Below are 14,562 nucleotides of genomic sequence, written 5' to 3'. Positions count from 1 at the left end.
GGAAGCAGAAGTGGAGAACATAAGTGAAGAGAAGAATTTCCCTTTTTTGATCAAAAAAAAGTGAAGAGAGAATTTTTTTTAAAAGTAAGTTTTGGTGTAATTTTAAAAAGTAAGTTTAAAAAAAAAATTAAAGTAATAAAATCAAAAATTAAGAAGGTATTTTCTCGAAGCGTCATAATTTTGAAATTTTCCATAAACAGTACCTATTCCATTCATATCTTATTTTTAAAAGTTAACTAGATTTGACCCGCCCTTTATAAAGGCGGGTATATTTTTTGTTTGAAAATTATTTACATAATAAAAATTATGATTTTTGATAAATTGTGTATTTTATTTTTTATGATAATTTATCTTAAATTTACTTATATGACTTATTTTTTTCCAATATGACTAAAATTTAGAAGACTCTAAATAATTACCGTAATATTATTTTATTTATTTAAACTGAAGTTAACTTATTTACAACTAATTTTTTAATTTAAATAAAATATTTTATTTCTTCAACATTCTGTATTGAAATTTCATGTGTGTTTCAAAGTATTTTCTATAATTTTATTAAATTAGTTTATGTATTTAGTTTTTATTTTAAATGAAACTATTTTTAAGGAGTGAGATAATTCAGACCCGTGATTATAATTTTGGTGATTTAATTATTTGTTTTTCAACTTGATTTTATTTGAGGTTTCATTTAATAAATATTTTCAATAAAATTTTTTTTCAAAAAGGCTAAGAATTGAATTTATTAAATAATCTTTAATGTAATTGGCAAAATAATGATTTGATTGGTCGTAAAAATGCTAGAAAAATGTATAGGTATTTTTTAATTACTTGAAATTTCAGGAGCAGATTCATCTACAGTCATCTGCTTTAATAATATAGATATTGCGGGTTAAATATTTTAAAATGTAAAAAACCTGTAATATAAAAAAAGTAGTATAATGTTTTGTTGTTGACAAAAAAAAATGGTTTATACATATATTAAGTTTAGATAATGTTTTGATAAAAAAAATCATTCTGGATCGAAATTGATTTTTTTTTCATTAGAATGATTCATGTTTTTGAAATATAGAATGACTTATAGTATAACAACATCAATATTCTCCTAATTTTTTTTGTATTTCATTTTTTTTTCTCGAGATTATAAGTATTCGTTTACACAGAGTTAAATATCGAAAGAACATATTGATTTAAATGGCCTAAAGTTATAGTTTGTTCGATTTTAATATCTTAATATATTATTAACCAAAAATTATTATTTGAATTAAATATATTATTGATTTAACATAAGAGAATAATATAATTAGGAGAATAACACATTAATATCATTTGTTAGTATTGTTAGACGTTAAAGGAAAACACAGTTTTGGAAATCTTGGTTTGCTAGGTTCAAATTAAAAATTGGTATTAAAATTAAATATTATGACAGAATCTATAATATCTAAACCAAATGAAAGGAATATAAAAAATGGAATGTCAACAATGGCATTCTCTTGTAAATAATTTCAAAAATTAAGGGGAGAATCCTAATAGGGATTCTACTTTGATAGTATAGATTTATACCTATTACTATTACATATATACAGCCCTGCATATATAATGCTTTGTAGTCCACGTATTGTATTACGTGACAACGATTTCCTTGTGTTTCTCTGAGGCCGAATCTTTTCGCTAGGGTTTTGCCTCGTGGAGATGGCTGATGCCAAAATTGAAGAGATAGTTTGTGAAGACAGAATCAGTGCTTTACCAGAAGATCTGCTTGTGACAATACTTTTGCATGTCCCGATTAAAGATGCAATTTCCACCATGATTTTGTCTAAAAGATGGTGCTTTATCTGGACGAGTCTGCCTAAACTTGAATATGATTTCTTTTCTGATAATGATGAAGATGACGATGATAAAGTTGTTGATAGTGATGATGATGATGATGAGAGCAAGATGACTAGTTGGTGTTTTTTTGATAAGTCAATGGAACTCCACAAAGCGCCTGTTTTAAAAACCTTGCTTATCAAACTTGGTCTTGGTCCGGGATGTTTTAGTGATACCGATGTCGAAAAGTGGATTGCAAAAGCTGTTGATGGCCGAGTGGTTGTGTTAAAATTCAAGCTTTCATGGTCCAACGGTCCAACCAGATTGCCTAAAAGCCTTTACACATGTGAAACACTTAAGGAACTAACTCTCTCTCACAAAGTTCTTTTGGATTTCCCATCGTCTTCTTTACTCCCATCCCTCGAGTTTCTTGAACTTCTCTTTGTGGTCTATAAAGACGATGCTTCTCTTGATAGTTTTTTTTCGCATTGTCCAGTTCTTTATACTTTGGTGGTGAAACGAAACAGACGAAACAGGGATGATAATATAACAAATTTTAGTGTGAAAATTCCTTCTTTAGGAGGCTTATTCTATGTTAGTGATGAGATTATTTCCTCACTGCCAGATGAGGATGAGGTAGTAGATACCGGTAAGTGTTTAGCTATCGATACTCCGGCATTATTAGACTTAACCATCATTGATCATTCTGGAGACTCTTTCTCAATTGAGGACATGCCTTGTCTTGAGTTTGCATTAATCAATGTAAAGTCTTTCCCCAATATCGACAAGTCGAAAACATCTCTTTCAGCAGTCCAGTCTCTTGTGTTGTATATGCCTGATCAAGTGGTAGCTCTCTATCTCTTTATCTGTGTAACTTTTTTTTTTTGTCATCATCTCTTTATCTGTGTAACAAACCTGTTAGTTTTGGTTACATTGTCACATATAATTAACTGTATATGTTCTCGTTTGTTTCGTTGTAGGTTTTGCCCTTTAGCACCGTCAAGTTCTCTCGACTTATGAAGTTAAGAATATGTCCACATAGATCAGACTGGTTGGAAGCACTCGTACTTTTACTTAAAAATGCTCCAAAACTTACAGAACTTTTGGTCGATTATGTACGTATATATATCAGCCTCTTCTTTTAACTTCAACGGACTAAAATGTTAGTCATTATTTACTTAATATAGAACCTTCATTGCTTCTCAGGCATTTACCCCAGAAGGGATCCCACTTTCATGGATCCAACCAAGTTCTATTCCTGGATGCTTGTCGTCACAACTCAAATCTTTTGAGTATATAGAATATGGAGGCAGAGAAGAAGAGAAAGAATTTGTGATGTATATCCTAGCTAACTCTAAGCGTTTAAAGAAGGCAATAATCTCTGTGAAACCCGATCTTGAAGATAAAAATTTGATCATCGAGGAGTTAAGAGATATTCCGAAGGTCTCAACTTTTGTTGAAATGGTAATTGTGTTGGATGATGCTTGAGTAGCCTTTTAAGGAAGCTCAGTTATTCGATCCTCGCTTTCCTCTGTTTAGCGATGGGATGGAAGTATTAAGACTTTTGTCCTTTTTCTTTTAGCCAATTCTGTTTTTTTCGTTCTGAAAAAGTTTTTCTTTTGTAATCCTCATGAGCCACTTCCTGATTTTTGTTTGTTTTAGAAAGCTATCTTTGTCGTTGCATGTCAACTTCAGAGATCATATCAAAATGAAACACAACTTATGAAAACTGAGAACATATCATACATACTTGATCCTCATCAGCAACAGATCCATCGGTAGACCGTAGACCCAAGTGCAAAGAAAGATGACGCATAGATAACCCTCTGTACAGTCTTCGTCTCCTTCATTGTCTAAACCTAAAGTTAAGATATGGGAAGAAACGCTTTACCGTAACGAATTTTGATGGATCAGGAAGCCAAGGCTCAACAAGAGCCGCGGCGTGGAAAACGATCTCGCAACCGGAGCAAGCTTCCGTTAAAGAACGGTAGTCCGTTACGTCTCCGTAAGCTAGCTCGAAAGCGTCATTTACTGGAGGAAGTGAAGATACGTCGCTTGTGCGGCGGACCAAGGCGCGTACGGAGTGGCAGCGACGGAGGAGGGCGTGGCAGAGTCGTGCGCCTAAGTAACCAGAAGAGCCGGTGACCAGTATTTTCATTATTTTACTTTATTAGCTTGTGTGACAGACAGAGAGAGAGATTACTGTAGATTTTTTGCGTATATATGATTTTCTTTTAATTAGCTGTTACTAATTTCAAAAGACGCTTTTTATCCTTCCTTTCACACAGCTTTTGTTATGGTCGAGTTTAAGACAGGGGGTAAACCAGCCTTTTGCATTAAACGAATCGTTTTTGCATTAATTACCCAACCACGTTCGCTGTTCGGTAAGACATGGGTAAAACGGTCTTTTACAGAATACTCTTTCACATGTTTTTTTAATCAGTTAGCTATGTACTTAAAGTAAACAAGTTTGTGTTAATGGATTACAGGTGTTGTAACGGCTTGAGTCATACAGAAACAACTACCCAAAAGCGTTTACTATCGTCCCTTGGGTTTCAGGTGTTGTAACGGCTTGAGCAGAACCTATTTGGACAAATAGTAAAGAGACAGCTTTGGTTATTTCATCTTGTGCTTCCATTTTTCAGAATCTTGCTAAGTTGAAGAACCGGACCAAACCAACATGCTAACATCTTTGGCCTATTGTATACGAGAATATAATATATTTTTTTTATATCAAATGTTTGTCTGCTGGTTGTGAAAGTGAATCTTTGACTTGTTATCAGGTTGTATGCGACAGAGAGATACAACAGAACATATCTCGATTAAGGGGTAATTAGGCTCAAATGCCTATATCCGGTAAATATGTTACAAAACATCGAAGTGTACTTCTGTAACGTATAATTGAATGAACAATAGAAACAAAGCTAAAATTGGAGAGGTTTCATCATTCATCATCACACATATCTCTTTTCTAATTATAGACTTTTGAATTGTGTACCTCTCTTTACTTTACCTAAAGACCTTCTTAATCACAAATATCATTAATTCTTCTCTGCTTTCTTCATTTTTCCTCTCTATTTGATTCTTTCTTTAAACGTTTCTCTTGTAAAAGTTTTGCCTTTCTAACTTCCTCCAATGGAGGATTTGAAATTAGCAAAAGCAGTATCTCCTCCTCCAGAAGAACCTAGTGTGACATCAAACAATAGGAAGCAGTCTGAGTTGGAGCAACCCCAAGCAATGCAACAATCTCAAGACAATGAAGATTCAACTGAAAATGGGAAAGTTTACATGAATGACACTTTTTCCCCCACCAGTTTATCAAGCAGCCAAGCAGAAGAAGCACAAGATTCTTCTTCTTCTTCTTCTAACACTACTACACCTGTGTTTGTTTCTGAGATTGGTCTGCCTCACGTGAAGACCAAGTATAGGTCAGAGGGCACCACAACAAGAAATGGAGTGTCTACAAGATCTCTTTCTTCCCAAAGAAGCCTTGGATCTCCAAGAACACTCGGATCATCATCACCATTGAGCAATGAGACGCCCAAAAGTCTTGATTCTTACAGTGATTCCATTGACACAACATCACCCATTGAATCCGTTAAAGAAGCTGTCTCAAAATTTGGAGGAATCACTGACTGGAAAGCACATAGAATGCAAGTAGTTGAGGTAATGTTTATGACTTTGTTGTTACCTTATATTGGCCAACGCTTGTGCTCACTTTTATTTTTTTTATTGCAGCGACGCAAGTATGTGGAACAAGAGCTCAAAGAGATTGAAGAGCAGATTCCTGAGTACAAGAAACAATTAGAGACCGTTGAGATGTCAAAACTGCAAACGGTTGAGGAGTTAGAGAGCACAAAGAGACTCATAGAAGAGCTGAAGCTAAGTCTTGAAAAGGCGGAAACAGAAGAGAAACAAGCAAAGCAGGACTCCGAGCTTGCAAAGCTGAGAGTTGAGGAGATGGAACAAGGAGTAGCTGGTGAAGCTAGCGTTGCATCTAAAGCACAGCTTGAAGTGGCTCAAGCCAGACACACAACTGCCATTTCAGAACTGGAATCTGTCAAGGAAGAGATACAAACTATGCAGAAGGAGCATGATGATTTGGTGAAAGAGAAAGATATGGCTGTGAAGGAAGCAGAGGAAGCGGTTTTGGCTTCTAAAGAAGTTGAGAAGAGAGTTGAAGAGCTGACTATAGAGCTGATAGCTACAAAGGAGTCGTTGGAATGCGCACATTCTTCTCATTTGGAAGCGGAGGAACATAAGATCGAAGCAGCCGTGTTGCGTGATCAGGAAACTCAAACAGCTGTTGCTTCTGCAAAGAAGGAGCTAGAAGGAGTCTACATGAATATAGAGAAGGCAGCATCTGAAGTGAAACGCTTGAAGTTAGCATCATCATCCTTGAGAGTGGAACTCGAGAAAGAGAAGTCAGCGCTTGACTCAGTTAAACAAAGAGAAGGGATGGCTTCATCATCGGTAGCATCACTAGAAGCTGAGATAGACATGACTAGATTCGAGATAGCTCTCGTTGAGTCCAAGGAAAAGGAAGTTAGAGAGGAGATGGTGGAGCTACCAAAGCAGCTGCAGCAAGCAGCTAAAGAGGCTGATGAAGCGAAATCATTAGCTGAACTCGCTCGTGAAGAGCTGAGGAAGTCTCGAGAAGAAGCAGAGCGAGCAAAGGCTGGAGCAAGTGCAATGGAAGGGAGATTACTCGCAGCTCAGAAAGAAATTGAGTCTGTTAAGGCTTCAGAGAGATTGGCATTAGCTGCTATCAAGGCATTGCAGGAGAGTGAGTCTGATTCGAAGGAAAATGATGTTGATTCTCCGAGAAGCGTGACGCTCACGTTAGAGGAGTACTATGAGCTTAGCAAGCGTGGTCATGAGGTAGAAGAAAGGGTTGCAGCAGCGGTTTGTGAGATTGAGGAAGCTAAAGAAAGAGAGAAGATAAGCTTGGAGAAATTGGAAGAAGTTAACAGAGAGATGGTTCTGAGAAAGGAAAGACTTGGAGAAGTAACTGAGAAGGCTGAGAAGGCTAAAGAAGGGAAGTTAGGTGTAGAACAAGAGCTGAGAAAATGGAGGGAAGAACATAAAGTAAAGAGAGAGAATGAAGTTAAGATAGAGAAGAGTCATGAAAGAAGCTTACAAGTGTCAAAGGAGAAAGAAAATGAGTCTAATAGAACTGATACAAATCCAATCCCACCTGAGATTCCTGTAAAGAAAAAGAAGAAATTCTTCCCAAGATTTTTTATGTTCTTGATGAGGAAGAAGAAGAAGTCACCTAAATGAGTTTGATATGAGGAAGAAATTGATTATGTAAAAAACTATATAAATGTTTTTACTAATACTACTATAAAAGAAATCCTCAGTTTTAGATAAACTTTCTTCATGTTACATCTTTCATTTCAACATAGCTTCTTTCTTTCAAGTGAAAACTAAAATATGACCAAGTTAAAAGTCAGTCACACCAAAGTAGTTTTGTTTTGCCAGCCTTGTCGGTGAAAAGGGTACAAATAACAGTCAGATAAGTAACAGTTGTACCAACTATATACTTCCCATTAAAAGTAGCATCCACATGAGTTACAGTTGCACCAAGTCCAGGGAAAGCCGTCTTTGCCTGCCTCATTGTGTTGCTTGAGTACATTCTAATATTCCCAAGAGAACCAACAACAATTGAGAGCCATCACCAGGCATTGGGGGCATTCGCAGTAGCAAGATCCTGAACCATCCCATACCAGTCACACATGTCCCACCTTCAAAGCCTATTGTTATCCAGCCTATTGATGATCACCTTCCTTTACCATCAATAGTAATGTCACTCATAAGAGATATCCACTCCATCTTTCTCAAACACTCTGAAACAATACCTTCCTGGTTTCAATGTCAAGCTGATGGATTCCTCGTGAATGAGGCATTTGGCTCATGGGACTCATAAGCAACATGTTAGTAGTCTCAAGTGTCATGAGAAGAGCCCTACCATAACCAGCCTCAAAGTTAACACACACCCTCCTGCTTTATGTTCTTGAAAACCTGAATACAAGGAAGCTACTATGTCCTCACTTGTTTTCAGAATAAAAAATCTTTGGGCTAATAAGAAGACCGAGAAAAAACAAATTTATATAGTGAAATAAATAAAATAAAATAATAGGTAGTTAATTAAATATTAGAAAATAAATCATAATACGTTGACTCCATTTGCTAATACATGTGTAACTGAGTGATACACCGTAAACCTCTTCTCACACACGCGTCTGAAACCTTTAGAGTTTAGATCCCCATTGAAGCCTCTCTGCAAGGGATCCCAACAACGCGTTTAGGGTTTCTCAGGTGGAGGAGAAACCTCTCTCTCGATCTAATCTCCCTCTCGTTGTAAGTGTCTGCAATCTCTATGCTTCTTATCTCCTCGATCGGAGAAACAAACTCCTCGAAATCGATTCATCGGAATGCGAAATTGAGTTCCTTTAGGGTTTATTAATGAAGAAATAGCCACGTAAATCTCATAAAGCTTGAAGCTTTGGTTGTTCTATCTTTTGTAGGTTCAACATTATCTCAAGCACGAGGCTTTGGTGTTATATATTATAATCAAAAAGGAACTCTCTTTTTCCTGATCATCATGGACATGGACATGGACACTCTTTTGCATCTGTTAGAGCCTGCTCCAGCCACTCTGATTCTGACAGCTGTCACCGTGACGTTTGCGTCTGCTTTCCGTGCGCTCAACTACGGCAAAGAGATGGAAAGGAACCGTGACTTCTCCCAAGCTTCCATCACGCTAGACACCTCTCAGGCGTTAATGATCCCAGTCATGAGCTCCTGCAGTCTGCTTCTCATGTTCTATCTCTTCTCCTCCGTTTCTCAGCTCCTCACCGCCTTCACAGCCGTTGCCTCCGTCTCCTCTCTCTTCTTTTGGCTATCGCCTTATGCGCTGTACCTCAAGTCTCAGCTCGGTCTCTCTGATCCTTTCCTCTCGCGCTGCTGCTCCAAGTCTTTCACGAGGATGCAAGGGTTGCTGCTGGTGGGTTGTGTCGTGACTGTCGTGGCGTGGCTTGTCTCTGGTCATTGGGTGTTGAACAATCTGCTTGGGATCTCTATCTGTATTGCCTTCGTCAGCCATGTTCGTCTTCCTAACATCAAAACGTGTGCTATGCTCCTCGTGTGTCTCTTTGTTTATGACATCTTCTGGGTTTTCTTCTCTGAGAGGTTCTTTGGTGCTAACGTTATGGTCTCCGTGGCTACTCAAAAAGCGTCTAACCCGGTTCATACGGTAGCCAACAGTTTGAATCTCCCTGGACTGCAGCTGATCACAAAGAAACTGGAACTGCCGGTTAAGATAGTGTTTCCGAGGAACTTATTGGGCGGTGTGGTGCCTGGTGTGAGTGCCTCGGAGTTCATGATGCTTGGTCTTGGTGACATGGTAACAGATCAAAACCCTTTTGGTTTCTTCCCATGTGTCCGTCCACTAGATTTGTATTAACGTGTTTAACTGTTCTGTTCTGTTTGTTTCAGGCTATTCCTGCGATGCTTTTGGCTTTGGTTCTCTGCTTTGACTATCGGAAAAGTAGAGATGTGGTGAATCTTTTTGATCTAAAATCATCCAAGGGACACAAATACATATGGTATGCACTTCCTGGATACGCCATTGGCTTGGTCTCGGCTCTAGCTGCAGGTGTCTTGACCCACTCACCTCAGCCTGCTCTACTTTATCTGGTACTTGAACCGAAATTTTGTTGATATGAATTTTTCTTGTACTATACAATAAGTCATGGTTTTATGAATTTTTCCTGAATAGTGTGACGTATATGTGAGATTATGATGTTTAAACTCGGTTTCAAATATAGGTACCATCTACATTAGGACCGGTGATCTTCATGTCATGGCGTAGAAAGGATCTTGCGGAGCTGTGGGATGGTCCAGCATTATCCAATCCCACTGAGAAATCTCATGAAGTAGAGATCTGAGTTTATATAAATCAAAACATTGCTCAGCAACATTTAAAAAGAAACACAGAGACGTTTAGTAGAACGATAACAGATCAGGTGTTCTTGTATTCTCATGTAAAAAGAAAAAAATAACACAAGTATTATATCTCGTTTTATTGCATTATATACATTACATGATGCAACCAAAATTTTCAAGGAATTATATAGATAAGTTCAATGAAGAAAAAATATACATTTAAGTTCTAGTTTCTAAGTGTGTAAACCTAAGTGTATAACGTTTTATTGGGACAAATCATATTGAATTAAAAAAAAATATCGTTTATTTAAAACTAAGCAAAATTCCATGTGTTTATATATTCAAACTTTGTATTATAATCAGTGGCCTTTCCTTGTCATCCTACATATACTAATTGAGGAGACACAATGGCCAAAGCTAACCAAAACAATGAGGAAATTCGATAAAGAAATACACATTTACAATGTAGACCCAACTCTATGTAGAAGTGTACATTAAGTCAAACATATTGTCCAGATTTAACAAAAAGAATAAAAACATTTCTTGGATCATATGTTCTTGTTGTCCTTACAGGATAATGAAGTGGAACAATGTAGCACTACAAAGTTCCGCGTCGAAAGCACTCAGTTACAAAGTGAAAATCGTCATGCGATTACATTAAAAATAGCAAACTCTCTTGTCCATTTCTATGGGATGTCTCGCTAGCTAATGGAAGCCAGCTACATGTCTCGCTTTCTCGTTTGACTTTTGTTTCTTGAACTTCACTTCAATCATACATGCATCTAAGTTTTGGATATATTAATCACTAGTGGCTAATCAAACCGCCCCCTTATCTTACTCAGCACTGATTGATATAGTCAAACTAGTTTTCGACATTTTATAACCAAAAACAAGTTCGAGATTGGTTCCTTGTAAATAGCTATAATATTTTATGAGAACACCGCCCACATTTCTAGAAGATCAACATCAAACCTAGGAAAATTCACTAATGCCCAATTAATTTTGTGTCAATATCCCATAAAACTTAACACCAGAACTAAGATTTTTTGCTGAAGACATTTGTATAATCAGATTTTAAAGAAACAATATGGAGTCAGTCTAATCTTTTTTGGCTCTCGTTTGTTTAAATTCTCAAATCACCATCATGTAAAAGTTTTGTGTTGCCGTTGACTCTTAAATCACCATGTTTATAAGTTGTAATTATTTTTGGCATCAAACACTCTAATTTTGTTCATTAAGCTCTTTTGCAATATTAATTATATATTACTGATCTGAAGTGAAATACATTCATCTTACAATACCTACACAAGTTTCGTTTAAAATAATATAACTTGTTGGTATTAAGTAAGAAATGGTCTTATGTGGACAAAGCGGTTTGAAGTTTTTGGCAAAGTAAAGAAAATGGTCGTGATGAGTCAACACAACGTGCCACTTTCCATGCAATAACATGCAAATTAGGTCAGCCCATTAAGAATAAAATAAGTTGAATTTTCACTGTGATAAGATAAAACGGGACGGCGCAATAGAGCACTATCCCATCATGGGACCAATAACACAATTATACAATTTGGTTTACACGGTTCATGTTTCTAACCACTCCAATATCATGAGGCGTGGTATAAGTGCGAGACTCCATACTACTATATATATAAGCGATAAGTGATCATACTAAAACACAAGACAAAAGCTTTAAAACAGAATATATACATCGCATAAAAGTAATAAATAAAAGATGGTTAGGGCAAATTTGTTGAGCGTGATTATGCTGATGCATGTAATTATTGGTCTTCCTTATAACGTGAAGGGGTTGAGTATGGGTTTACTACTTGATGAGCTGTCCTGCCGCAGAACAGATTGTGACAAATACTGTTAACAATGCTCTTCAAGCCGATCCCACTTTGGCCGCAGGTCTTATCCGCATGCTCTTCCACGACTGTTTCATTGAGGTAGTGTTTTCTCTTAAGTCTCCATATTAAATTGTATTAACGTGCATAGAAAAACCAAAAATGCACTGAGCTACTGGTTTAGCACAAGAAGTTAGTTCCATTGTGAGTATAATTCTACTTGGGACAGATGTTTTATGCTCTCATAAAAGAAGATCCTAAAATAAGTTTTGAAAATCTAAGTTGTTCTTTTAATTGTTGTCTATTAAGGGATGTGATGCGTCGATTCTGCTAGACTCAACAAAAGACAACACTGCAGAAAAGGATTCACCTGCGAATCTGAGTCTACGTGGCTACGAGATCATAGACGATGCAAAAAAGAAAATTGAGGCTAGATGTCCAGGAGTTGTATCTTGCGCAGATATTATGCAATGGCTGCTAGAGATGCTGTCTTTTCAGTAAGCTGATCATTTGTGATATACTATATAATTATGATGGATGAATGGTGTTTATACTTGAATATAATTTGTAATTGGCTTGTTAATTTTAGGCTAATGGTCCATATTATCAAATACCAAAAGGAAGATTTGATGGCAAAAGATCAAAAGATAGAAGATACAAGAAATCTCCCTTCACCATTTCTCAATGCCTCTCAACTCATCCAGACTTTTGGCCAACGTGGCTTCACTCCACAAGATGTTGTTGCCTCTCAGGTAAGTTGTTTATTTACAAACACTCTTCGATTCCTTTCTTGTGTACATCTATTTCAAATTATTAAAATAATCAATTTGTTAGAACAAAAAAAATGTTTTTACTGATTTAATAGTTACTCTTTATTCCTATTTAAATTTACTTAATTTTTGCTACTATTAAATTAGTTCATTGGAAAATGTAATTTGTGTAACATATAGTAAAATAACATTATTTCATGGGTTCTAACTCTTTTTTTTTTGAAACTAAACAATATGGGTTCTAACTTTATCTGTGACTATGTATAATAGGAGCACATACTCTGGAGTAGCACGATGCTCATCCTTCAAAGCCAGACTTACCAACACCAGATTCTTCAATGGACTCTTCCTTTGTAACCACTCTCACTAAAACTTGTAGTGCTGGTGACAATGCAGAGCAACCATTTGATGCCACGCGCAACAACTTCGACAATGCCTATTTCAATGCCCTTCAGAGAAAATCAGGAGTGCTCTTTTCAGACCAAACCTTATCCAACACTCCGGCGACCAGGAATATTGTTAATGGCTATGCCTTTAACCAAGCTAAGTTTTTCTTTGACTTCCAAATGGCCATGCAAAAGATGAGCAATCTTGATGTTAAACTTGGCTCTCAAGGTGAAGTCCGTAAAAATTGTCGCATTCTTAATAAGCATATGCAAATGTATTTAGTATGATATTTGTATCAGTACTCCTACCTTTAGTTATGTCTCTACTCTCATATATGATTCATGAATGAATCTCTTCTGCTACCATATATAAATATGGTGTTTGTAATATGTTAATTGTCCACTTGTTGTTTTGTGGGTTTTAGAATAATATATCTATAAAAATGGTCGAGACTTTATTGTATACCCCTGTACAAATATGATCTTTGTCTCTATTATAGGGCCAAGAACTATAAATCCCAAGACAGCCAAAAATGTCCAAAACAATTTATAAACCTGTAACATGTACAGTTGATGAGATACAAAAATGTGAATCACGTGACAACAACCTCAAGAAGTAACTACTAAAGTCATGTTTTAGGTTTTAGCCTTCAACAACATTCAAATCTCTTTCATATAAAGATTACAAACCCAATCAATCCTCCGTACCAACTTAGAGAACCACAACATGGAGCAGCAGAAACTAAAACCCTCAATAAATACAAAAGAAGTAAAAAAAAATAAAGACAAGAGAAAAAGCATTCAGTGTAACGAATCTTATTATCTTGGACCAGAGGGGTATTCATTTTCAATGTGGGGAAGTAGAATCACCTATAGCCAACCAGTGTTCGGTGGTATAGTTTTGGTAGTTGAAATCTTGTCTGAACATTTCCTCCTTTTGCCACTCTTCCCATCTCTCAGCTAAACCATCTCCTTCAAAGCATTCTCACGACTTCAGACATTTGGGTCTTTCCATCGTTGAACTCTGTGTGCAGAGCAGAGCCACTTGGATTAGCTTCTCCACTTCCTCGTCTATGTAGTTACCCTGAAGATCAACATCTACTAGCGCTTCCAGTTTCTTCTCTTTCAACAACCCTTTCACCTGTTGAATGGTACCAAAACAAACACACATAACTAACACAACACAAAAGCAACACCAGATCATGAACTATGCAAATGGGTAACAAGCGTATACCCAGTCTAGTAACATGACATCATCGTCATTGGCAAGGCGAGCCAGATCAAAAGCCCTTTGTCCAGTAATAAGCTCAAGAAGCATGACTCCATAACCAAACACATCGGTTTTCTCAGACGATTTTCCCGTAGAGAGGTACTCAGGGGCTATATGACCGATCGTACCACGCACTGCAGTTGTCACATGTGTGTCTTTGTAGTCCATGAGCTTGCCAGCCCAAAATCTCCAACCACGCACGGGTCTTCAAAGTCTCGTCGCAGTAATATATTTGCAGCTTTCACATCTCGATGAATGATCTTTGGGTCGCAATGGTCATGTAAATACGCAAGCCCCCTTGCTGATCCCAACGCAATACCCTGTCTCTTTGGCCAATCAAGTGGTGGCTGCTGACTCCGGACGTTCTAAGAAGAAGATAAAAATATAACCTTACTCACAGATCAACACTCGAAGGCCAGGGAATAAGACTACCGAGATAAGAGATACCTCTTAAAACAGGAGGCAACACTTCCATTAGCCATGTAGGGATACACAAGGCAATCTCTCTGTGGGAGTCATGCAAAAGCCACGAAGCC

General features: G+C 36.9%; 3 protein-coding genes and 2 pseudogenes across 3 annotated transcripts; 4 read left to right on the top strand and 1 right to left on the bottom strand.

Moving 5' to 3' along the window:
* The first annotated feature begins 1,668 nt into the window (after positions 1-1,668).
* Positions 1,669-4,047, top strand: LOC108848621 (putative FBD-associated F-box protein At1g05080). Its single transcript, XM_018622028.2, has 3 exons — positions 1,669-2,652; positions 2,787-2,921; positions 3,013-4,047. The coding sequence occupies exons 1-3, from the start codon at positions 1,690-1,692 to the stop codon at positions 3,292-3,294; spliced, it is 1,380 nt and encodes a 459-aa protein (XP_018477530.1). The 5' UTR covers positions 1,669-1,689; the 3' UTR covers positions 3,295-4,047.
* Positions 4,048-4,941: 894 nt separating this feature from the next.
* LOC108849944 (protein WEAK CHLOROPLAST MOVEMENT UNDER BLUE LIGHT-like 1) lies at positions 4,942-7,089 on the top strand. Its single transcript, XM_018623541.1, has 2 exons — positions 4,942-5,472; positions 5,545-7,089. The coding sequence occupies exons 1-2, from the start codon at positions 4,942-4,944 to the stop codon at positions 7,087-7,089; spliced, it is 2,076 nt and encodes a 691-aa protein (XP_018479043.1).
* A 914-nt stretch (positions 7,090-8,003) lies between these two features.
* Positions 8,004-9,912, top strand: LOC108848432 (signal peptide peptidase-like 1). Its single transcript, XM_018621794.2, has 4 exons — positions 8,004-8,169; positions 8,337-9,214; positions 9,307-9,507; positions 9,639-9,912. Exons 2-4 carry the CDS (start codon positions 8,414-8,416, stop codon positions 9,756-9,758), a joined length of 1,122 nt encoding a protein of 373 aa, XP_018477296.1. The 5' UTR covers positions 8,004-8,169; positions 8,337-8,413; the 3' UTR covers positions 9,759-9,912.
* A 355-nt stretch (positions 9,913-10,267) lies between these two features.
* LOC130505856 (peroxidase 47-like) lies at positions 10,268-13,044 on the top strand (annotated as a pseudogene).
* A 435-nt stretch (positions 13,045-13,479) lies between these two features.
* Positions 13,480-14,557, bottom strand: LOC130505855 (BRASSINOSTEROID INSENSITIVE 1-associated receptor kinase 1-like; annotated as a pseudogene).
* Positions 14,558-14,562: the final 5 nt, after the last annotated feature.

The sequence above is a fragment of the Raphanus sativus genome, unplaced genomic scaffold, assembly GCF_000801105.2.
Source record: "Raphanus sativus cultivar WK10039 unplaced genomic scaffold, ASM80110v3 Scaffold2637, whole genome shotgun sequence".
In the NCBI taxonomy this organism is placed as follows: Eukaryota; Viridiplantae; Streptophyta; class Magnoliopsida; order Brassicales; family Brassicaceae; genus Raphanus; species Raphanus sativus.
Note: the sequence above shows the minus strand (reverse complement) of the source record. Positions and strands in the feature narration are given on the sequence as shown.